The sequence below is a fragment of the Stegostoma tigrinum genome, chromosome 31 (genome assembly GCF_030684315.1).
Source record: "Stegostoma tigrinum isolate sSteTig4 chromosome 31, sSteTig4.hap1, whole genome shotgun sequence".
NCBI classification, from domain to species: Eukaryota; Metazoa; Chordata; class Chondrichthyes; order Orectolobiformes; family Stegostomatidae; genus Stegostoma; species Stegostoma tigrinum.
Window position 1 is genome coordinate 2,002,115 of NC_081384.1, and position 25,043 is coordinate 2,027,157.

Here is a 25,043-nt window from a genome sequence, read left to right on the forward strand (position 1 = left end):
TTCAAATGTCAAGTTATATCTCATTGCAAACTTAAAAAAACACTAACAAATCATCTCATCTCTGAGTTTCTCATAGCACTGCCCTAGCCCAACCATCTTCAGTTGTTTCATCAATGACCTTCCCTCCATCACAAGGTAGAAGTGGGGATGTTCGTTGATGATTGTGCAATGTTCAGCACCATTCGCGACTCCTCAGACACTGAAGAAACTCATGTTTATTTGCAGCAAGACTTGGACAATATTCAGGATTGGGCTGACAAGCGGCAAGTAACATTTATACCATAAAAATGCCAAGAAATGACCCAGTGCAACAAGACAAAATCCAACCATTATCCCTTTATATTTGATGGGATTACCATTGCTGAACCCCTGCTTTCACCTTCTGAGAATTATCATTGACCAGAAACTGAACTGGACTAGCCATGTAAATACTATGGTTACAAGAGCAAGTCAGAGGCTAGGAATCCTTTAGTAAGTAACTCATCTCCAACCTTCCCAAACCTTGTCATTATTTACAAGGCACAAATCCAAAGTGTAACGGAATACACCTCACTTGCCTAGATAAGTGCAACTCTAACAACACTCAAAAAGCTTGACGCCATCTAGGTCAAAGTAGCCCACTTCAGTGGGATTGCATTCACAAGCATCCACTCCCTCAACCATTAACACTCAGTAGCAGCAGTGTGTACTACGTACAAGATGCTGCAGAAATTTATCATGATCCTCAGGCAGCAACATCTAAACACACAACCACTTCATCTAGAAGGATTTGGGAACACCATCATCTGCAAGTTCCCCTCCAAGGTACTCATCATCCTAACTTGGAAATATATCACTATTCCTTCACTGTTGCCATGTCAAAATTCTGGAAGTTCCTCACTAACAATGTTGTGGGTCAACCTATTATACATGGAATGCACGATTCAAGAAGGCACAATGACATAAATGTAGAACTTGCTAACACAATAAATGGATGAGGGGAAAAAAAGATACATTCACGAAAAGCCAGGTAAATACAAGGATGAAGAAATAGCTAGAGATATTGATAGGGGCTAGATGAGAGGGATTGGAGATTTAAGGTGTTTCAAGATGGATCATTTGGGCTGAATGGCTTGTTCCTCTGCAATAAATACTCTTTGATTTCTCTATCAATGGCATGTACACTCGATCAAACCCCAAAGGCTCACTGTGCCAAAACTACAAAAAATGTTTTGAGGATGTAACTACTAGAGTCGATGCAGAGGAGCCAGTGATGTAAGATACTTGGATTTTCAGAGGGCTTTTAGTAACATTCCACATAAGAGGGTAACTCATAAAATTAAAACACATGGATTTGGAGGTGTTGGACTAAAATGGATTCAGAAATGTTTGGTAGACAGGAAATGGAAATCATCGTCACCCAGTGGCAGGCAGTGACTGGTGGGGTACCACAGGGATCAGTGTTTGGGCTGTAGCTATTCAAAATGATTTAGATAAGGAAACTGTGTTATATCTCCAAATTTGCAGATGGCACAAAGCTGGGAGGATGAGCAGTGAGAAGGAGGCAGAGCTGCTTCAGCTTGATCTGAACTGTAAAGTAAGTGGGGAAAAACATGGCAGATGCAGTATAATGCGGATAAATGTGAGGTTATTCTCTTTGGTAGCTATCGCAAAAATAAGCAGGTAGATTGTCTGAATAGTGGCAGGTTACAAAACTGGGAAGTGCAACGAGATCTGGGTGTTCTTGTATATTGGTCACAAAGCAAGCATACAGGTGCAGCAGGCAATGAAGGCAGCAAATGGCACGTTAGATTGCACTGCTGGCAGATGAGAGAGCAGGAGCAAGGATCTCTTGCTGCAACTGAGTATTGTGTGCAGTTTTGGTCTCCATATCGAGGAAGGATAATCTGGCTATGGAGGGAGCGCAAAGACGATTTACCAGAATCTGGGATGGCAGATGGCAGGACTGATGTTTGGAGAGTGACTGGATTGGTAAGGACTATATTCACTGCAGTGTAGAAGAATTTAGCGGAGCGCAGCACAAGGTGGATGCAGGAAAGATGTTCTCGATGACTAGGCAGTCCAGGTCCAGGAGTCATAGAGTCTAAGGGAAAGGGGTAGGTAATTTAGGACTGAGACAAGAAGAAAGCCTGTGGAATTCTCTGCTACAGGAAACTGTTGTTGTCAAGACACTAAAGACTTTCAAGAAGAGGTATATTTAGTTTTCAGAAAGATTACTATCTCAATGGAGTCAAGTTAGGTAAAGAGGAAGCACAACAAGATCTAGGTGTTCTTGTACATCAGTCAATGAAAGCAAGCATGCAGGTGCAGCAGGTAGTGAAGAAAGCTAATAGCATGCTGGCCTTCATAACAAGAGGAATTGAGTATAGAAGCAAAGAGGTCCTTCTGCAGCTGTATAGGGCCCTGGTGAGACCGCACCTGGAGTATTGAGTGCAGTTTTGGTCTCCCAATTTGAGGAAGGACATTCTTGCTTTTGAGAGAGTGCAGCGTAGGTTCACAAGGTCAATTCCCAGAATGGCAGGACTATCATATGTTGAAAGATTGGAGTGACTGGGCTTGTATACTCTTGAGTTTAGAAGGATGAGAGGGGATCTGATTGAGACGTATAAGATTATTAAGGGATTAGACACTGTGGAGGCAAGAAGCATATTTCCGCTGATGGGTGAGTCCAGGACCAGAGGACACAGTTTAAAAATAAGGGGTAGGCCATTTAGAACAGAGTTGAGGAAAAACTTCTTCACCCAGAGTGGTGGATAGATGGAATACTCTGCCCCAGAAGGCAGTGGAGGCCAAGTCTCTGGATACTTTCAAGAAAGAGATAGATAGAGCTCTTAAAGATAGTGGAATCAAGGGTTATGGCGATAAGGCAGGAACAGGATACTGATTGTGGATAATCAGCCATGATCATAATGAATGGTGGTGCTGGCTCGAAGGGCTGAATGGCCTACTCCAGCACCTATTGTCTATTGTTTATTGTCTATAGTTTTAGCAAGAAAAAGAGTTCAAAGGATATGGGTAGAAAGCAGGAACAGGGTACTGAGTAGAATGATAAACCATGATTATACTGAATGGGAGAGTAGAAAGCCTACTCCTGCTCCTATTTTCTATGTTTCTAACACACCACAGAATTTGCTTTCCCAATGCCACTACACCTCAAAGCTCAGTCATCACACTAATAAATCCTAATGTTGGATCCTTGTAGAAAGAGGGGAACTGACATTTACATTGAGCTCTTTTAGTTTAACAGGGAATATCAAATCGTTTCATGTAATGAATGCTTGAAAAATGAATCAATGTTTTTGTAGGCAAATTAGTATTATGTTTTAATAAAGGGAACCAGTTATGATGCATGCCCTTTATTTGTCATTGACATTAGGTCCAAAGCAAAGACAAAGCCCTTGTTGCCACTGGAGAAGTGGGTGTATTAAGTGAAATGAATTTAAGTTTTCTACTTTATTTTGGAAGTCAGAATTCATCAAATACAGGGACACTCCCCTCAGATGTTAAGACAAGTTTTTTAAAAAAGACTATGAGTCCCATGGCTTTGTAAATAGAGGAACAGTATACAAAGGTAAGGCAATTATATCAAACCTGTACAAAACACTAGGTGGACTCAAGAAACTGCACTATGTCCAATTCCAGGCCATACGTTACAACGCACAGCAATGGATGTGAAGGAAATTTACCAGAATAGCACCAGGGATGTGGGACTTCACTTATGTAGAGAAGCCAAATTTGTTTCCCCCTGAACAGAGAAAGTTAAAGGGAAATCTGAATGAGGTCTTAATTAGCGGCAATAAGGTCAGTACACAAAGGAAACAGATTTAAGATAATTGACTAAAAAATTAGAGGTGACACCAGGATTTATTTTCTTACGGTGAGTTAAGAAGGGAATATGCTGCCCGATGTGGTCATGAAAGCAGATTCAATCGTAACTTTGAGAAGGCAAATGGAAAAAAAGGAAATGGGGCAGTGCAACTAATTGATAACACTTTCGAAAAGCCTGAACTCATATGATGGGCTGAATGACCTCCTGCTTCTCCTGCAAGATCCCATAATTCTGCAATTTATACTGAGTGCTTGAGGTCTGTGTTTGTGTGCGTGGGAGTGCTGCGAATTAAATATCACTCATACACCCATGGTGCTTTCAAACTCTATTAACATTGACAAGTATCTGCCTTGGGCTAAACTGCAACATTCCTAAAAACCAGTTTTGTCTAGTATTGTATGTGATATTTAGCTACTAGACATTAACTCCCTTATCAAGATTTGGTGAAGCCTGTCCCTACACCTTTCTAAAAGGGTGTGGTGCTGACATTATACAAATTGCAAAATGCAAATTTATTGCAATTAGTACCATTTAAGAAAATGTGAATTATTCGTAAAACTACGGCAACTTCACCTTTACATATAAACATACAGATTGGGAGCAGGAATAGGCCAATCGGATTGTGGCTGTTTGGAATGTAACTTCTGATTTCCTTTCTACCCACTCACCAGCCTTTTAATGTAAGATAACAAAGTGTGGAGCTGGATGAACACAGCAGGCCAAGCAGCATCTCAGGAGCACAAAAGCTGATGTTTCGGGCCTAGACCCGTCATCAGAGAGCTTTTAACAGTCTGTTAGTCGAAAACAACAGCATCCAACTGAACCAAAGAGCTCCACGCTCTACCAACTGAGTTAGAGGCATTATTGGAGGTACCATCTTTTCAACGAGATGCTGAACCAAGGCCTCCTCAAGCAAACAAGGATCCTACTGCAACTTTTCCAAAGAAAAGGAGGACCAATATTTAATCCTTAACCATTCAAAAATCAATTTATCAATATCACATTGCTGCTGGAGGGCATGTGCACAAATTAGCTGCCATGTTTCAATCATGAAAAATATTGCTCTATAGAGGTCTTTGAGCCATCCTGAGGTCATGCACGAGAAATTCAAGTTTTCTTTTTCAGTTGTTAAGTCAGCAATTTCATAGGATTGGCATCAAAGTTGAATCATCTTGTATTATACTCAAGGTATTTCTGGTACTTTCTAATCCATGGGCTGCTGAAGTCTACAGTTGTATGCCAGCTGATATCAGCTAAGTCAGCATTGACTTGAAATTGAATCTGAGCTCTGACCACATAGCTTGGCCACTCACAGGGCATCTGGCTACCCCCTTCTAATCACATAAGATCAACCTCCATGGAGCTGATGGGAAGAAGCAAACTGCAGACAATCGAACCAACTCAAATCTCAGTGCAGGGCTTCAGCTACATTCCTCACACACACTCCTCCAAAGTCTCAAGCTCTATACCTGCACAAAGAAATTTTCAAGTCAAAAGCTATGGTGTAGAAGGGGATCTTGTGGTGAAAGCTATGAGGATGGGGCTATGCTGGGTATGTAACTTTAATGCTTGCAGTAGAATCCTATCCATTTTTTTTTCAGCACATAAAGTAATTTCAAATAGATTAAGGCTTTGCTGAGAGTATCCAGTTCTCACGCTGAATCAGGAAGAAGTTTGGAATTTCTAATAGTGATCCAATATGAAGTTTGTCATCTGAAGTTAACCATGAAAGTTAATGCATAAAATTTATAATCAGTCATCAATTAACTTTGCAGAGGGCTTAACCTGGCATATTTTGTCAGAGATTATTGTATTGCCCTCAGGGACAGATATTTCGTAAATTCAAATACTCCGTAACATCAAGAATCCAGTTTTCAACACTTGTTGAGTCAGGACCTGTTCTGCAACCTTCTGGGTACACCCAAAAGATCTGTAGAATCTACATTCTTGTGCATGAGAGAACTGAAGTAATCACTTTCAGATCACACACTTATTGGTTCAATCAACTTGAACGCTTCTTACCTGATCCTCAGTCAGCAGAATGAAAAGCCTGGAAATGTTGGGCAAGGTGGGATATCCTTTGCCTTTCAGTTCACTTGTCACCTGATAAGATCAGCTCCTTGCTGTGTCCCTGTTTCTTGAGGGGCAATAAGAAGTTCTCCTTTGCCAGGGTGTACTTCTATAGGGGAGGGGTGGCATCCTTTTGAATGCATCTGACAATTTATCAACGGCAGACAAAATGACCAAACCTGAACTTGTGCAAATACCAATATTACAACAAGGGAACAAACATGGTGGGTACTTCTCTTGGTTGGTGAGACAGCAAGTCCAATTTTTTCTTTATTTATTCATGAGATGTGGGTGTCACAGGCTAGGCCCCCATTTATTGCCCATCCTTGGTTGAGAGTCAATAACATTGCTGTGGGACTGGAGTCACATGTAGGTCATACCAGGTAAGGATGGCAGATTCGCTTCCCTAAAGGATATGAGTAAAACTTTCGTTGTTATTTCACCTAATTTAGCAGGGACAGGGCACTGAACTACAATGTTTTGTAACAGTCAGCCTCACATTACTATTGGCAGCAATGGGATTAACTGATAAGTTAAAAAGTGATACAAACTTAGGCTTCAAATAATAAGAAAAATGACATTGTCAACAGTTGGAGGAAGTCAGACTCCTGCCATTGCTATTTAATCAAATTTGGTGGACATGTTGATGACTTCCAACTGTACTCTCCTAGATTTATCTTAGAGTGGGTATCTTGTCTATGTCCCAGTTGCCTTTCCATTACCAGACTAGTGTGAGGTAGCTCAGTATTTTGCAGGTTGTGCAATAAATATTTTCTAGTCTAAATACTAACTTGATTGAGCTTTTTTGAAGAGGTGGCAAATAAGATTAAAGAACGTCGAGTTGACATTGCCTATATGGTCTTCAACAAAGCATTTGACAAGGTTCCCCATGGTAGACTGGTTAGCAAGGTTAGATCACAGAATCCAGGAGGAGCTAGCTAATTGGATACAAAATCAATTTGGGTAGGAGACAGATGGTGGTGGGAGAGTAGTTTTTCAGACTAGAGGCCCATGAACAATAGTGTGCTGCAAGGATCAGGGCGGGGTCCACTGCTTTTTTTTGTCATTTAATTAAAGATTTGGATGTGAATATAGAAGGTATGTTTAGTAAATTTGCAGATGACACCAACATTAGCGGTAGCTGGAGAGTGAAGCAAATTATCTCGGAGTACAACAGGACTTTGATCAGGTGGGCCAATGAGCCAAGGAGAGGCAGATCGAGTTTAATTTAGACAAATGTGAAGTGCTGCATTTTGCTAGGGCAAACCAGGGCAGGTCTCATACAGTTAAGGGTCAGTGCATTAAGTATTGGTGTTGGGTGTCATGTTGTGGCCGTACAGGACATTGGTGAGGCCACTTCCAGAATAGAGTGTTCAGTTCTGGTCACCCAGCTATAGAACTTTAACAATTTCAGAAAAGATTTACAAGAATGTCACTGGAATGGAAGGTTTGAGCTACAGGGAGAGGCTGAATAGGCTGAGGCTATTTTCCCCTGGAGTGTTGGAAGCTGAAGGGTGACCTAATAGAGGTTTATAAAATCATGAGGAGCATGGAGAGAGTGAGTAGCCAAGGTCATTCTTCTCAGGATAGTGGAGTCCAGAACTAGAGGGCATAGGCTCAAGGGGAGAGGGGCAAGATTTAAAAGGGACCTTAGAGGCAATACTTGCACACAGAGTGGTGCATGTGTGGATCAAGATGCCAGAAGACGTGGTGGAGACAGGTAAAATTACATTTAAAAAGCATTTGGATAGGTACACAAATATGAAGAGTTGGAGAGAGATATGGGCCAAATGCTGGAAAATGGGACTGATCAGTTTAGGATGGATGGTTGGCGCGGAAGAGTTGGGCTGAAGGTTCTGTTGTCTATGACAATGGCTGATGTGGAACATACCTCCCCTCTGTATATTACTATGTTATTACATCTTTCATCCACCCAAACCTTGCTGGTGCTTTCCAATACTGCTCTGTTCGTATCAAGGCCACAGTTGGCCAGTCTCCTCCAGATGAACACCACTGTTCTTTCCCTGGTGGTCAGTCACTGCACTCCTGTCTTCTAGAACACATCATCCAGTTTTCTCCTCATCATCTCACTTTCTGCTTTCGAAACAGCTTCGGAATCTTCCTCTTGAAGACTTTTGTTCCCCATTTTACCTTCTTCATTTCCTCCATTCTGCAAGCAAGAGGCTCTTTACGAATACCTCTTACGAATTTCTATAACTGGGAATTCTGCTAGGTGCACAGCTCAGCAGTAGCTACACAATATAAATATTTTATTGGTGATGGGCTGAATGGCCTAGTTTTGCTCCTGTTTCTCATGGAAAGTGACTAAAACAATCAAAGCTACAGCCAGATTAAGACCTAAAATTCAGGGAAAAAAATCATTTTGTTTTCCAGCTAGTGAAGTGTTTTTGAACTGTAGTCACTATGGCAATGCAAAAAGCATGGAGGCTAATTTGCACACGCCAAGTTTCTATCAGCAGCAAGGTTAGTTTAAAAAGAAGTGTTGGAAAAACTCAACATCTATGGAGATAGAATTAAAGTTTCAAGGTGAAAACGACTCTAAGATAACAATGCTAAAGTCATTGTCTGCCCAGAAATTCACAAAGGTCAATAGCATAGAGGTGATAGGAAAACAGCACTCGCCATGTTAAGATATAGGTAGCAAACCTGTGGATGCTCTGAAGTAGCAAGTTTTGAGAAGATTTGTAGCTCAGGTTGAGGTTCTGGATGCGAGTTTGCTCGCTGAGCTCAGCGAGCAAACTCACATCCAGAATGCTCTGAAGTTTACAGAGGATCATGTTGTGATAGGTCCAGCCGAAAGTGCATTGACATAGTCATGTCTAATAACAAAGGAATAAATTAGGGTTTCAGCTGATGAACTGAAACAGGGACAAAGTCGGGCCATTTTAGAAATGGAACTAGATTAACCTAGTGATAGCACACGTCAGAAGCTCAGCTCACCATATCTGACACGAAAGTTGCCAACAGATTAGCTAATCTTAGACTGTTATAGAACATAACAGCACAGTACAGGCCCTTCGGCCCTCAATGTTCTGCCGACCTGTCATACCGATCTCAAGCCCATCTAACTTACACTATTCCATGTACGTCCATATGCTTATCCAAGGACGACTTAAATGTACTTAAAGTTGGCGAATCTACTACCGTTGCAGGCAAAGCGTTCCATTCCCTTACTACTCTCTGAGTAAAGAAACTACCTCTGACATCTGTCCTATATCTTTCACCCCTCAATTTGAAGCTATGCCCCCTCGTGCTCACTGTCACCATCCCAGGAAAAAGGCTCTCCCTATCCACCCTATCTAACCCTCTGATTATTTTATATGTTTCAATTAAGTCACCTCTCAACCTTCTTCGCTCTAACAAAAACAGCCTCAAGTCCCTCAGCCTTTCCTCGTAAGACCTTCCCTCAATACCAGGCAACATCCTAGTAAATCTCCTCTGCACTCTTTCCAAAGCTTCCACATCCTTCTTATAATGCGGTGACCAGAACTGTACACAATACTCCAAGTGCGGCCGCACCAGAGTTTTGTACAGCTGCAGCAAAACCGCTTGTTCCGGAACTCGATTCCTCTATTTATAAAAAGCTAAAACACTGTATGCCTTCTTAACAGCCCTGTCAACCTGGACGGCAACTTTCAAGGATCTGTGTACATGGACACTGAGATCTCTCTGCTCATCTACACTACTAAGAATCTTACCATTAGCCCTGTACTTTGCCTTCTGGTTACTCCTACCAAAGTGCATCACCTCACACTTGTCTGCATTAAACTCCATTTTCCACCTCTCAGCCCAGCTCTGCAGCTTATCTATGTCTCTCTGCAACCTACAGCATCCTTCGTCACTATCCACAACTCCACCGACCTTAGTGTCGTCTGCAAATTTACTAACCCATCCTTCTACGCCCTCATCCAGGTCATTTATAAAAATGACAAACAGCAGTGGACCCAACACCGACCCTTGCGGTACACCACTAGTAACTGCTCTCCAGGATGAACATTTCCCATCAACTACCACCCTCTGTCTTCTTTCAGCAAGCCAATTTCCGATCCAAACTGCTATGTCTCCCACAATCACATTCCTCCGCATTTTGTACAATAGCCTATTGTGGGGAACCTTATCGAACGCCTTGCTGAAATCCATATACACATCAACCAGTTTACTCTCATCTGTTGCCAGGGAGAAGGATGGATTTGTATGGGAGAGAGTTTGGAGCAGCAATTTTAAACAATGGCTCTAATCTTCCCAAAACATTACTGCAGGAATTTTCTACTAATGCAGTACTGGATGCTGGCGAAGCAGTCTAATCACTAACAATGGAGGAATTGTACTGGTGAGGTAGAACTGGGGTTCATTGGCGTTCAAGAAAAAATTAACAATAATGTCACTAAGATTTCAGGTAATTTATGTTTTGTGTGCCATTTGATAAGATCATGGCTAATCTGACTGGGCCTCAACTGTACTTTCCAGTCTGTCCTTTCTATTCTGAATCTCTTATCAATCACCAGCTTTAAAAATGTTGAATGGCCCTGCCTCCACTGCTCTCTGAGAAAAGAATTCCAGAGAAACAACCCTTTGAATGTAAAGGTTTTCCTTCCCTCCATTTTAAAACGGGGACCTGTTAACTTTAAAACTGTGTTCCTTAGTTTCAGCTTTTCCCGCAATGGAAAAATTCTCTCAACAATCATCCTGCTCCAATAAGACAAACTCTCATTCTTCTAAACCCCACAAGATACAGGCCCAGGTTGTTTGACCATTCCTTGTAATAGAACTCCTTCATCCCACAAATCCACTAAATTAATCTTATCTAAACTACGGCTAAAGCATTGGAATCCTTTTTGAAGCAAAGAAGCCAAAATTGTACTTGCATTCCAGTTTGATCTCACCAATGTCCTCCACAATAGCAGCAAAACTTCCTTATGTTAACACTACATTCCCCAAGCAATAAACACCAACGTTCCATGTAGTATCTTTAGCCAATCGTTTACTTTTAATGATCATGCAAAAGGACATCCAGATCCCTCCTAACTACAGAGTTCTGCAATCTCTTTTTATTTATATAATCCACTGCTTTTCCTCCTGCTTGCCAAAGTGGACAAGTTCACATTTTCCTACATTATTCTTCCACTGCCAATTTTTTGCTCACTCACTTCAGCTATTGAAGTCCTTCAGTAAATTCTCTGTTACATTCACCAATTTACTTTCCTACCTTTGCGTCATCAGAAAATTTAGCAACTGTACATTCAGTCCCTTCATCCAAGTCATTTATATGGTTTCTTAATAACCGAGGCCCCACTTCTGACCCTACACTCTACTGGTTACAGCTTGCTAACATAAGAATGACATATTTATCTCTACGCTGTGCTCCCTACTAACTAACAAGTCCTCTAACCTTATTAATAATGTTACCTCCAAATACATTTTTAAACGACTTGTTCAGAGATATTATTAAACACCTGTGGAGCAGATGAACTCATTTTGACTGGTAACCTTTAATATTGCACCTAATTAAATTTGCTTTTAAAAATCCAAGCACATCATGCCTATTAGATTCCCCTTTATCCACATTATCTGTCCCTCAAAGAATCCAAATTAGTCCAACATGATTTTCCTTTCACAAAATCATGTTGCCTCTGCCTAATTTCATTAAGATTTTCTAAGTAGTCTGCTGTAATCCCCTTAATAATAGATTCTAACATTTTTCAACAGCAGATGGCCTGTCAGACCTTTCACAATCCTTCTTCCTTTCTTGAGGAGTTGCCTTTTCCATCTTCCAATCTGACATTACCTTTCTAGAGCCAATGGAATTTTGGAAATTTAAAACCAATGCATCTACTATCTCCACAGCTCTTTCTTTAGCACCCTAGGTCTCATCAGGTTCTAGTAACGGGTCAGTCTTTAGTTGTGAAAGTGTTCTGTACCCTTTCCCTGATAATTTTAACTGTTTCAAATTCCTCTGCCCTTTCACCTCTTCTTGATTTACAAGTATTTTTAAAATATTATCTGTATCATCTAGAACGAAGACAGACAGACAGACCGTTCAATTGCTGTTAGTTGCTTCTTTAAAATTATCAATTTTCCAGGGAGAATGCCAAAAAGCCATGGCACTATTCCTACTGTCCTGCCAACAGTTCAGCCACATTATCAAATCCAACTACCTAACCAATTATCCCATACTTGTGAGATCTTACATGCAAAAGAATAGTCAATGTAATTGACTACAAAGCAATAGTGACTTCATGTCAGAAGCAATTAATTGATTGTGACGTCCATCACTGGAATGTCCTGAGGATGTGGAAGGTGCCATATAAAAGCAAGTTTGTGTTTCTCACCAGCAGGTGCAGTGCAAACAGTGCAGCTTCTTCATTCTGCACAGTAAAATAGTGACTAGCACAGGATCACAAAGCATGCAAAACTGCCATTAGATTAACTTTTTCTTTTATTGGGGCAGGGTAATCTTTTAAAAATAGGAAACTCAACATACTACAGAAGACACAAACAGCAGTGCCAATCACACTGGGAAGCCACCAGTGGCATCATCTTTGCTGGCATATTCCATCTTCCTGAAGCACAACCTCAACTACAATTCAATTCAACTGGTCATTAAAGGTATGTTCCTCCTCACAAAACAGTTGCCCCCCCAACATCAAACTACAATGTTTGCCAGCTCTATGGATTTGACTAGCTATTTGTGGTCTTGTTAAATTCTTACTGGGGAGACAAGATTCCACAGTCTTATACCAGTAAAATATCAACTCTGTGGCTACTTTAGTTAATTACAGGGCATTGTATGATGACACTTTTTAAACTATAAACTGCAATGAAAAAATGGGCAATAATCAAACAGATAAGTGAACTTACAGAAATCTCTGGGGCAATTGTTTTCTCAATTTCCATTAAATCGATTCCAGGAAGATAGGCACCAACTAAGTTCAAATGGCAGAAATACCACCTGTGATCTTGGTAAACTTTTCTATGGTCCAGAAAGCACTTGTAAAGAGTGGGTATAGGAGTCAGCTTTACCAGAAATACTATCCTTTTCAGTTTTCAGGAAGCAACATTCGCAGTTCTTTAACACATCAATCAAAATCCATGGAAATTAAGTACACAGAAAATGAGAGATAAAGATGTACATACATTGAAACGGAACGCTGCCACCTGTGCACTTTGACCTTGTGATTCAGGCATTAAGCCATATTTATTTAATGAGGAAAAATAAATATCCCTTAAGGGGACCAAAAGCAGGCTGGTTTAAGTACAGCATACAGCACCTTTAAATTTCTGTACCTTTTCTTCTGCCCCTTCATAATTCATTCATTCCACTTTGTAGCACTGAATCTCAAACTGGCCATGGGGCCGTAGGATGGGCTAAAAGAGTCCATTACCCCGGCACCTCTACAAATGTGTAAAAAGAAAATCCTTCTAACTTATATAAACAGGTAGAATAAAAAACGGTACAATACTAATCAATTAGTACAACTAACTGGAATGAAAAGTTTTGTATTTGTTGAATTCATTCTTTCTTGTCTTCACTCTCGGGTGTAGGCTCTGGCATGGTTTCTTCTGCCATGGCGCTGTTGCTCTCTGTACCAGAGGTGCTCTCGCTTGCTCCTTGCTCCACGCTGCTGTCTGTCGTGTCTTGACATCCCTCTTTGTATTCTGGAGTTGCAGTGCTCTCTTCACTACTCTGTTGGGTTTCTGGTGTTTCATCATTGCGTGGCTCATCTGTAAATAAGGATGCATGTTTTAGTCACAATTTTCTTCACTTAAACAGAGGGAAACTCAGAGTCAGCACATTCAGAACCCAATCATAAAATCTGCTGAGGTGGATGAAAAGTTGTGTTCAAAATGAAAGGTTCAAAACAATGCAGGGGACTTCTTATAAGGGCTTTTCAACTGATCTTTCATCTTGAACCTGCCTGACAAACCTCATTTAGAATAAACTGCCAGCTTTGTTCCACTTCAAAACACCAAATACATTTCAAAAATAATCCATTGACTGTAAAGCCCTTTAGCTTGTCCTGAGGATCTGCAAGTCAAAGTAAAAGGGATTGGAAGATAATAAAATGTGAGGCTGGATGAACACAGCAGGCCAAGCAGCATCTCAGGAGCACAAAAGCTTCATTGGGTCTGATTGGCTGTGATTCTCTGCACTACTTAATAGGATCTCAAAGTCGTCAAGTGGAGTAGTTCTTAGTTTTGTACTAAAATAGCAGACTTCACTCCTGGTTCAAGTCACTAATTGAGGTTTGAACATAAAATTGTGTAATTTAACTGCAGGAGTTCCAGAATGCAGAATTGGTATCATCCCAAATTACATTCTTTCTAATTAAAAAAAAGGTTAAAGATCAGGGCATGGAATTCTTGTATAGCTTCTTCTAATCACCCCTGACTTTAGCAGAGGAGGTGGGAATCCTAGAGAAACAGAGCAAGCCAACTTCTCCTGCCCATCTTTTATCAAAGTTTAACAAGAACATTTTCTCACTTCAGCTCAATTTTTTGCCATTTCATTAAGTTAGAAGATTGAAGTGCGAATAAGTGAGAAAAATCACTCAAGAGTTGCAAACATTTCTGCAACCTCCCAGGTTGGATTTAGAGTGGCAGAATTTTTGGGAATGAGCTGTTATGTAACATCAATTCTTCAAAAAAATCTACATAGAACAACAACCCAGTCCAATAATCATGGCTCCCAGCTAGACGCAGTCAAATCTGAAGAGGACGAAGGAACTTTGAATTGCTTTCCCACATAATTCCAAAGGCCAACCTGGGACACCTAATCTGCCGTTTGCACCATCCTTAGAAAATCAACAAGTTTGAAGAAAATCACACTGACAACATGGTTTTTTACCCAATTCCACAGGGAGATTCTGGAACACATTAAAAGTGCCTGGGAATTATGCAAACAGAGTCATAGAGTGCTATAACACAGAGACAGGTCCTTTGGCTCAAACTAGCCCATGCCAGCCAAAGTGTCCGTCCATGCAAAGCCCATTTCCCTCTAAACCTTTCCTATCCATGTATTTGTTCAAATGTCTTTTAAATGTTGTTAATCTATCTGCCTCAACCACTTCCACTGGCAGCTCATTCCATATGCCTACCACCCTCTGTGTAAAAAAGCTGCCCCTCAGGTTCCCTTGTATTCTTTCCCTTCTAACCTTAAACTGATGCTCTCTAATCGTTGATTCCCCAACTCTGGGCAAAAGACTGAGTGCATTTACCCTATCCATACCTCTCATGATCTAACACACGCTCTAAAGAAAAAATCCTTGCTTGTCCAACCTCTTCCTATAACTCAGTCCCTCGAGTCCTGGCAACATCCCTGTAAATTTCTTCTGTACTCTTTCCAGTTTAATAGCAGCCTTCCTATAGCAAAGTGAGCAGAACTGAACATAATCCTCCCATGTACGGCCTCACCAATGTCATGTACATCTGCACCATAACTTCCCAACTTCTATACTCAATACCCTGACTGATGAAGGCCAGTGTGCCAAAAGCCTTTTTCATTGGCTGTCTACCAAAGACTCTATTTTTAGAGAACTGTGCATCTGAACTCCAAGGTCCCTCTCTTCCATTACACTCCTTAAGGCCATACCAGTCACCATGTAACTCCCGCTTGGTTTTGACTTTCCAAAATGCAACACTTCACGCTTATCTATATTAAATGCCATTTGCCATTTCTCAGCCTACTTCCCCAGATGATCAAGATCCTGCTGCAATTTCTGATAACCTTCCTCACTGTCTGCGATACCGCCTATTTTAGAGTCATCTGCAAACTTATTAATCATGCCTTGTACATCCTTACGCAAATGACCAATACAGATAACAAACAGCAATGGGCCCAGCACTGACCCCTGAGGTATGCCAACAGTGACAGGCCTCGAATTAGATAAGCATCATTCCAGCATTATCCTTTGCTTCCTACCATCAAGCCCGTTAAGAATCCACTTTGCCAGTTCTCCCTGGATTCCATTTAATCTAACCTTCCAGAGCAGCCTACCATGTGGAACTCTATCAAAAGCCTTATTGAAATCCATACAGACTATGTCTACTGTCTTGTCCTCAACAACCTTCCTGGTCACGACAAAGAACGCTAACAAATTTGTGAGGCATCGTCTCCCACACACAAAGCCACGCTGATTACTCCTAATCAAACCATGTCTTTCCAAATGCATGTATATCTTATCCCTCAGAATCTTCTCAAGTAACTTATGTACAAACAGATGTTAAGCCAAATAAATAGCTAATAATGTTAAGCTAAATAATTATGTTTACTTGCAAAACCCCCAAGCACTCAAAGCAACTTACCTACCCAGTGACAAGAACTCTTTCTTCCGTACAGTTTTCATGTTTGTGAAATTCAACGAGTTTCAACATTGCTGAAATGGTGGGATTTACTTAATAGCCTAAAGCACAAGTACGGCAGGTAGTGCCCTAATTCTGAGCCAGAGGGCCTGGGTCAAAGTCTTATCTCCATGTCTAAATAGATTGATTAAAAATATGTCCAACATTACACTCAAATACTGTGAACTTCATACGCATTGGGTGGCATGCTCTTTGGAAGGTTGGTTCAGACTTAATGGGCCAAATGGCCTCTTTCTGCCCTTTAGAGACTCAATGATTCTATGATGTAGTGCCAATCAAGCAAGCTGGGTTTTTTTCCTGGATGGTGTCAAGCTTCTCAACTGTTGTTGATGCTGTGCTCATCTAGACAAGTGGGGAGTATTCTCTCAGATTCCTAAACTGTGCCTTACACACAGTGGATTACTTCTGAGAATGAGATGAGTACAGGTACTTCTAGTCTCTGACCTGCTCTTGTAGCCACAGTATTTACATGGTAACTTCAGTTCAGTTTTTTTTTGTCAATGCTAACCCAATGAATAATGATAGTGGGGGATTCAGCAATTGTAGTGTCATTCAATGTTGCAACTAGAAGGTTTGATTATCTTTTTTGGAGGCCGGCGCTGAATAGAAGCCCAAGACCGCGCTCTGAATAACATAGTGGTGGTTCTTCAATACAGTGAACTAGCTGCAAACTTGAGATTCCTGAGGATGAGTTAAATCCATACTGAAGCAAACTGCCTTAGAAGCAGGTGAAGTTCCAAAGGGATAGGGGACAGAGGGTGGCGCGTGTATGGAATGCACTGCCAGAGGAAGTGGTGGAGGCTGGTACAATTACAATAATTAGAAGGCATCTGGGACGAGTACATGTATAGGAAGGGCTTAGAGGGACAAGGGCCAAATTCTGGCAAAAGGGGGTAGATTAATTTAGGACATCTAGTTGGTGTGGGTCAGCTGGACCAAAGGGCCTGTGCCCATTCTGTATGACTTTGTGATTCTATACTAACCAAGCATTACTTATTTGCTGATGATTAATGTTTCCAACTGTGGGAAGTTCATTTGCCCATCTATAGTCTCAGTATCTCCAGTGTTCCCTCACAACTTTAGAATGTGTTTCACACAAGCCCCCACTTGCCCTTAAACATTTTTTGGAAGTACTGTGGTTCCTAAGAATCACAGTGCTTACAGTGCAGAAGAAGGTCATTCAGCCCATCATGTCTTCAATGTTTCTCAGAAAATTTTAACTCAATGAAAATCTCCTGCCCTTTTCTCCTAACCTTAATACGGTTTCAATCTTTGGAATGCGACAATTGAACTTACCTCCACTACACTTCCAGGTAGTGCACTCCAAACTCGAGCTGTTCATGTGTGTAAAAGCTCTTTTTCTCATCTTGCAGTTGTTTAATTTGAAAAGCAATTTCACACTGTGCCGCCTGGTTCTTGATACCTTTACAAGGTGCAGTTTCTGCCTATATACTCTGTCCACACTCCTCATGATTTTGAAAACTTCTCTTAAATCTCCTCAGCTTTCTCCTCTCCAAGAAGATAGTCCTAATTTTTCCAAGACAATAAAATGTGAGGCTGGATGAACACAGCAGGCCCAGCAGCATCTCAGGAGCACAAAACCTGACGTTTCGGGCCTAGACCCTTCATCAGAGATGGGGATGGGTGAGGGTTCTGGAATAAATAGGGAGAGAGGGGGAGGCGGACCAAAGATGGAGAGAAAAGAAGATAGGTGGAGAGGAGAGTTACAATGCATCATCCTCCGACACTTCCGCCATCTACAATCCGAACCCACCACCCAAGACATTTTTCCATCCCCACCCTTGTCTGCTTTCCAGAGAGACCACTCTCTCCGTGACTCCCTTGTTCACTCCACACTGCCCTCCAACCCCACCACACTCGGCACCTTCCCCTGCAACCACAGGAAATGCTACACCTGCCCCCACACCTCCTCCCTCACCCCCATCCCAGGCCCCAAGATGACTTTCCATATTAAGCAGAGGTTCACCTGCACATCTGCCAATGTGGTATACTGCATCCATTGTACCCGGTGTGGCTTCCTCTACATTGGGGAAACCAAGCGGAGGCTTGGGGACCGCTTTGCAGAACACCTCCGCTCGGTTCGCAATAAACAACTGCACCTCCCAGTCGCAAACCATTTCCACTCCCCCTCCCATTCTTTAGATGACATGTCCATCATGGACCTCCTGCAGTGCCACAATGATGCCACCCGAAGGTTGCAGGAACAGCAACTCATATTCCGCTTGGGAACCCTGCAGCCCAATGGTATCAATGTGGACTTCACCAGCTTCAAAATCTCCCCTTCCCCCACCGCATCCCAAAACCAGCCCAGTTCGCCCCCTCCCCCCACTGCACCACACAACCAGCCCAGCCCTTCCCCTCCACCCACTGCATCCCAAAACCAGTCCAACCTGTCTCTGCTTCCCTAACCTGTTCTTCCTCTCACCCATCCCTTCCTCCCACCCCAAGCAACACCTCCATTTCCTACCTACTAACCTCATCCCACCTCCTTGACCTGTCAGTCTTCCCTGGACTGACCTATCCCCTCCCCACCTCCCCACCTATACTCTCCTCTCCACCTATCTTCTTTTCTCTCCATATTTGGTCCGCCTCCCCCTCTCTCCCTATTTATTCCAGAACCCTCACCCCATCCCCATCTCTGATGAAGGGTCTAGGCCTGAAACGTCAGCTTTTGTGCTCCTGAGATGCTGCTGGGCCTGCTGTGTTCATCCAGCCTCACATTTTATTGTCTTGGATTCTCCAGCAACTGCAGTTCCCATTATCACTGCCTAGTTTTTCCAATCTTTCTTCATTATTAAAGAGTTTGATCTCTGGAACAATTGTCATAAAACTCTTCTGCAATTTTTCTAATGCATTGACATGCATGTGTTGTGTGACACCCAGAACTATACTCAAATTTCAGCTGAGATCCAATCAGTGCTCTATACAAGATCACCACAATCTCCCAGCTTTTATGTTCTGCACCCCAGTTATCGAAGCCTACAATACTGTATGTTTTATTACCAGCTTTTCTACCTGTCCTGACTAATATACATACATACCCTGGCCACTCTGTTCCTGGATACCATTTAAATAATACTTTATTTGATAAAGTCTCTCCATGTTTGTGACACTAAAGCGGACCACTTCACACTTCGTCATGTTAACTTCTTCTGTCATCTATCGCCCACCCCACGAGCATGGCATTGACATTTGAAATTCTACATTATCCTCAAAGAACAAACAAAGAACAAAGAAAATTACAGCACATGAACAGGCCCTTCAGCCCTCCAAGCCTGCGCCGATTGAGATCCTCTAAGCATATCATCTATTTTCTAAGGGTCTGTATCCCTTTGCTCCCTGCTCATCCATGTACCTGTCCAGATACATCTTAAAAGACGCTAACGTGTCTGCGTCTACCACCTCCGCTGGCAACACGTTCCAGGCACCCACCACCCTCTGTGTAAAGAACTTTCCTCACATATCTCCCACAAACTTTCCTCCTCTCACTTTGAACTCATGACCCCTAGTAATTGAGTCCCCCACTCTGGGGGGAAAAAGCTTCTTGCTGTCCACCCTGTCTATACCCCTCATGATTTTGTAGACCTCAAATCAGGTCCCCCCGCAATCTGTCTTTTTAATGAAAACAATCCTAATCTACTCAACCTCTCTTCATAGCTAGCACCCTCCATACCAGGCAACATCCTGGTGAACCTCCTCTGCATCCTCTCCAAAGCATCCACATCCTTTTGGTAATGTGGCGACCAGAACTGTACACAGTACTCTAAATGTGGCCAAACCAAAGTCTTATGCAACTGTAACATGACCTGCCAACTCTTGTACTCATTACCCCGCCCAGTGGAAGAAAGCATGCCATATGCCTTCTTGATCACCCTATTGACCTGCGTTGCCACCTTCAGGGAACAATGGACCTGAACACCCAGATCCCTCTGTACATCAATTTTCCCCAGGACTCTTCCATTTACTGTATAGTTCACTCATCTCTTCATATTTCATAATGCTTCCAAAGGTTTGCAACATCTTTGAAATTGTCCCCTGCACACCAAGATCTAGATCATTAATGTAAATCAGGAAAGCTTCCTGCCCGCTAATCCATCCAATAAATGTCATCTACTTTGCAGGTGGAGGCAATGATTCGAAAGCAATGCCAAAAAATCCATTCTTTCCACTGATTAGAGTTCAAATAACTTCTTGAAATAATAAGTTTGGACTAAACCTGAAAGATTTTAGGTGAATTGAATTAGTGGCATTTTCAACCTTAGGAGTGCTCCTTTCCAGTTTCTTCCTTCAATCACATTTTACCTTACTTTGAAGGCACTCGAGTCTATTCCCCTCGTGTTATATTTCAAGTTCAATCACTTCTGGTCACTGCAGCCAATTGTGAACGATTTGGAATAATAGAGTGCAGCACTGAAAAAAATAGCCAATTGCTTTGACGGTGGCTCTTTTCTACAAAACTAATAAACTGCTTTGCTTAATTTATAATGTTACAACTTCAAACAGAGGGCGACTCAGACTTGTAAACTCAGCTGGTTAAAATGGAATTTCCTTTCAGCGCGAATAGATTAAAAGCTAATTCCTGTGAGAAGCAACAGTTTAAAATATTCACAAAAGGTATTTAAGATAGTTGAGAAAGAAATAATCACCGTCTTTACACGAGTATAAAACTGTCAAAAGCAAACAGCTAATCCTGAAAGTTGTACCTGCAAAAATGCCCACAGAATGTGGTCAAACAACTTAATTCTGCATGACAGCCAATACTTGGAAGTCAGATAACCTAAATACCTGAGATGATGAGTTCAGTGACTGGATTCTTAAGTTTCCATCAATGAATTCATCATTTAGGAAACATCACTGATAAAAACTCACTCACTGCATTTAGCATCCTTTATTCGCTTACAAAAATAAACATTTGTACTGGCAGCTCCACTTCAAATGTTTTATAAGCACTCGGAGCTGTGAATCAAAACACTGAACTAACAGACATTCCACTCTGATATTAAGAGGTATGAAATCAGCAATGTAGCGCTAACCTGACACTGTTAAATCTGAGACCTATGTCAACAGCCTCAGTACAGGCTTGGTTCAACCATGGACAAAAGAGGAACTCCAGGGGTTTGGTGAGAATGATTGTTGTTAACATTATGGCAGCATTCAACAGAGTAAGACAGCCAAAAGCCCTAAAATAACTGAAGTCAATGTGAATTAAGGGAAAACTCTCTGCTGGTCATAGTCATACTTAGCACAAAGGGAAAGTGTTGGAGATTACTGGAGGCCAATCATCTCAATTCAGGGACATCACAACAGCTGCTGGTCAGGATACAGTCACAGATTTACAGCACAGAAAAAGGCCCATCAGGTCTGTGCCAGTCAAAAACAACCAACTATTCTAGTCCCATTTTTCAGCAGCTGGCCTGCAGTTTTGTATGCCTTGGCTTTGCAAATACACAAAATATTTTTAAATGTTACAGGCAAAAACCCTCATAGCTCATTATAGGAAGTGAGTTCCAGATTCCCACCACCCTTTGGGTGACAGTATATTTCTTCTCATCCCCTGTAAACACCCTGCGCCTTGCCTTAAATCTATGCCCTGATTACCAATCCCTCCTTCAAAGAGGGAAGTTTCTTCCTGTCTACCACATTTCTTATGCTCGCTGTAATTTTATACATCTCAATAATGCAACCCCCAGCTATGCCACCACCCTCCACTACTATCAAGTTTCCCATAGTCCAAGGCAAAAAATGCAGTCTAACCAATCTCTCTTCATAATAAAAACTCGCCAGGCCAAGAAAACTCCATGTTTATCCCTTCCATACCATCTCCAAAGCAAACTAATTTCTCCAATAATGTGGAATCCAGAACTGCACAGAATGCTCTAATCGTTGCCTGACCAATGTCTTATAAGTTGCAGCGTCACGTTCCTGCTCTGAAACTCTATGCTTTGGTTAATAAAGACAAGTATCCCACAATGCCTTCTTAAACAGTTTATCTAATTACCCTGCTACCTTAAGGGGCTGGGCCATGCATATTAAAGGTCCCACTGATCCACAGTGCTCCCCAAGGTCCGGCCATTCATCATGTATTCCCTTGCCTTGCTTGTCCTGCCAAAGTGCATCACTTTACACTTATCTGTAGCGTCCTAGGCTTAACCATCTTCAGTTGCCTTATTAACAACCATCCCTCCAGATTAGGTCAGAAGTGGGGATGTTCGCTGATGATTACACAACATTCAGCATCATTTACCACTCCACAGATACTGAAGTAGTTTTGTAACATCTAAGCTTAGATTCATAATATGCACCTTAGGTGGCAAGAAATAAGCATCATCTCCAAAGAATTTAACCATTCCCCATTACATTCAATGGCATTAATATTAGTGAATCTTACGCTATCAAAATCCTGGAGGTTACCACTGATCAGAAACTGAACTAAAGTAGTTATACAAATACTGTGACCACAAAAGCAGGTCAGAGGCTGGAACCTCAGCAGTGAATAATTCACCTCTTGAATCACCAAAGGCTATCTACCTTCTATATGTTATAATTTAGGAACTGGAAAACATTCTCCACTTGCCTGGATGAGTGCATCTCCAACATCATCAAGATGCTACCATCATCAGAGAAAACCCACTTGATTGGCACTCGGTCCATGACTTCCAACATTTCCCTTCAGCATCAAAGCACAGGAGTATGTACCATTTACAAGACTCCATTGACAGCATCTTCCATACCTGGTGACCTCTATCACCAAGAAAGAGGGGGGCAGCATATGCACGAGAGCATCAAACCTCCACATTCCCCTCCAAGCCACCCACCAGGCTGACTTGGAACTACACTGTTATTCTTTCAATGTCACTGTGTCAAAATCCAGCACTGTTAGTGTCGTCCCACCCCAGACACTGCAGCAGTTCAAGAAGATAGCTCACAGCCACCTCTGCCAGAGCAATTTGGAATTGGCAATAAATGCTGACCTAGCCAATAACATTCACATCCCACAAATTTATTTTAAGAAAAGATTAAGAGCAAGCAGATTCTTTTTACAAAAGAACACTACAGGCAGTTTTCTCAACTACTTAAATGGCAGTAGATTTAACAGCTAACAGCTCCCATGAGTTCATCTACTTTCTAAACATATTCTTGTTGACCTTTACTGATCCTAAAGGACACTTGGCCTTTTTCAAAAGGTGCACCAGGGTCATGTACAAAAGGATACCATATCCCTTCAAACAGTCCAGTAAGTTTACGCTTTATCCCACCAGGTCTAAAATGTACACATCATGTTTCTCACTCTCTCTTTGTGAAAATCAGATCAGAGTAAAGGAGCTGCTCTTCAAACAGATTTGTCTCTGTAAATCACTGATGTGGAAACTGTGACTCAATCTCTCCCACTGGCCTCTCAATTCAGACCACCGCCACTGTGTTTCAAATGTGCGCAGAAGATCAGATCAAATCTTTAGCCCTAATATTAAAAGGTATGTCTAGTCAGGTTTTGCAGAAACTATCATATATAAATTATATGGGTAGATTGAAAGTTAAGATAGGAGAAAATTATAGGTGCATCACCCAGTGGCATTGAGAGTCCAGTTCAAGTCATCAGAAATGCAACAAAAATTTAAAAACCTCTAGTCCACATGGTGGGACCTCATTTCAAACCATCTTTCCCTTACTATAAGATAATAAAATGTGAGGCTGGATGAACACAGCAGGCCAAGCAGCATCTCAGGAGCACAAAAGCTGACGTTTCGGGCCTAGACCCTTCATCAGAGAGGGGGATGGGGGGAGGGAACTGGAATAAATAGGGAGAGAGGGGGAGGCGGACCGAAGATGGAGAGAGAGATTCCCTGAGGTTGGTCCGGAGGGAGGAGGGTAACTTCTTCAGGTTAGGCATCCCTGGAAGAGGCTTCGCAGTGAGGTTAAAATAGTATCAGAGATAATGGGAACTGCAGATGCTGGAGATTCCAAGATAATAAAATGTGAGGCTGGATGAACACAGCAGGCCAAGCAGCATCTCAGGAGCACAAAAGCTGACGTTTCGGGCCTAGACCCTTCATCAGAGAGGGGGATGGGGGGAGGGAACTGGAATAAATAGGGAGAGAGGGGGAGGCGGACCGAAGATGGAGAGAGAGATTCCCTGAGGTTGGTCCGGAGGGAGGAGGGTAACTTCTTCAGGTTAGGCATCCCTGGAAGAGGCTTCGCAGTGAGGTTAAAATAGTATCAGAGATAATGGGAACTGCAGATGCTGGAGATTCCAAGATAATAAAATGTGAGGCTGGATGAACACAGCAGGCCAAGCAGCATCTCAGGAGCACAAAAGCTGACGTTTCGGGCCTAGACCCTTCATCAGAGAGGGGGATGGGGGGAGGGAACTGGAATAAATAGGGAGAGAGGGGGAGGCGGACCGAAGATGGAGAGAGAGATTCCCTGAGGTTGGTCCGGAGGGAGGAGGGTAACTTCTTCAGGTTAGGCATCCCTGGAAGAGGCTTCGCAGTGAGGTTACTATAGGCAGTGTAGTCAACATCTATGCAAGCAACATAGCCTAAGGCTTACTTCTAAATGGAGGCACCTAGATTAATCTCAATCCTGACAAAAAGAAAACTGCCTTGCTTCACTACTCAAAAAGAAAGTGCCTTTTCAATCCTTAACATCAGCCAAAGATGACAGGTAAAGTCATAGTTGTTTTGCTGATGTTACTTTTATAATAGAGAGCTTTTACCATATGGCCACTAGACTTAAGAAGCGAAAA

At 42.0% G+C, this 25,043-nt stretch overlaps 1 protein-coding gene across 3 annotated transcripts in view; it reads right to left on the reverse strand.

Moving 5' to 3' along the window:
• Positions 1 to 12,338: 12,338 nt before the first annotated feature.
• The window catches only part of smarce1 (SWI/SNF related, matrix associated, actin dependent regulator of chromatin, subfamily e, member 1), a 67,382-nt gene continuing 54,677 nt past the window's right edge, over positions 12,339 to 25,043 (reverse strand). For all 3 annotated transcript variants that reach the window (XM_048560720.2, XM_048560721.2, XM_048560719.2), the window contains one exon: positions 12,339 to 13,642. In XM_048560720.2, coding sequence (XP_048416677.1) covers positions 13,431 to 13,642 — 212 coding nt within the window. In that variant the 3' untranslated portion in view covers positions 12,339 to 13,430. The remainder of the gene's footprint in view (positions 13,643 to 25,043) is intronic.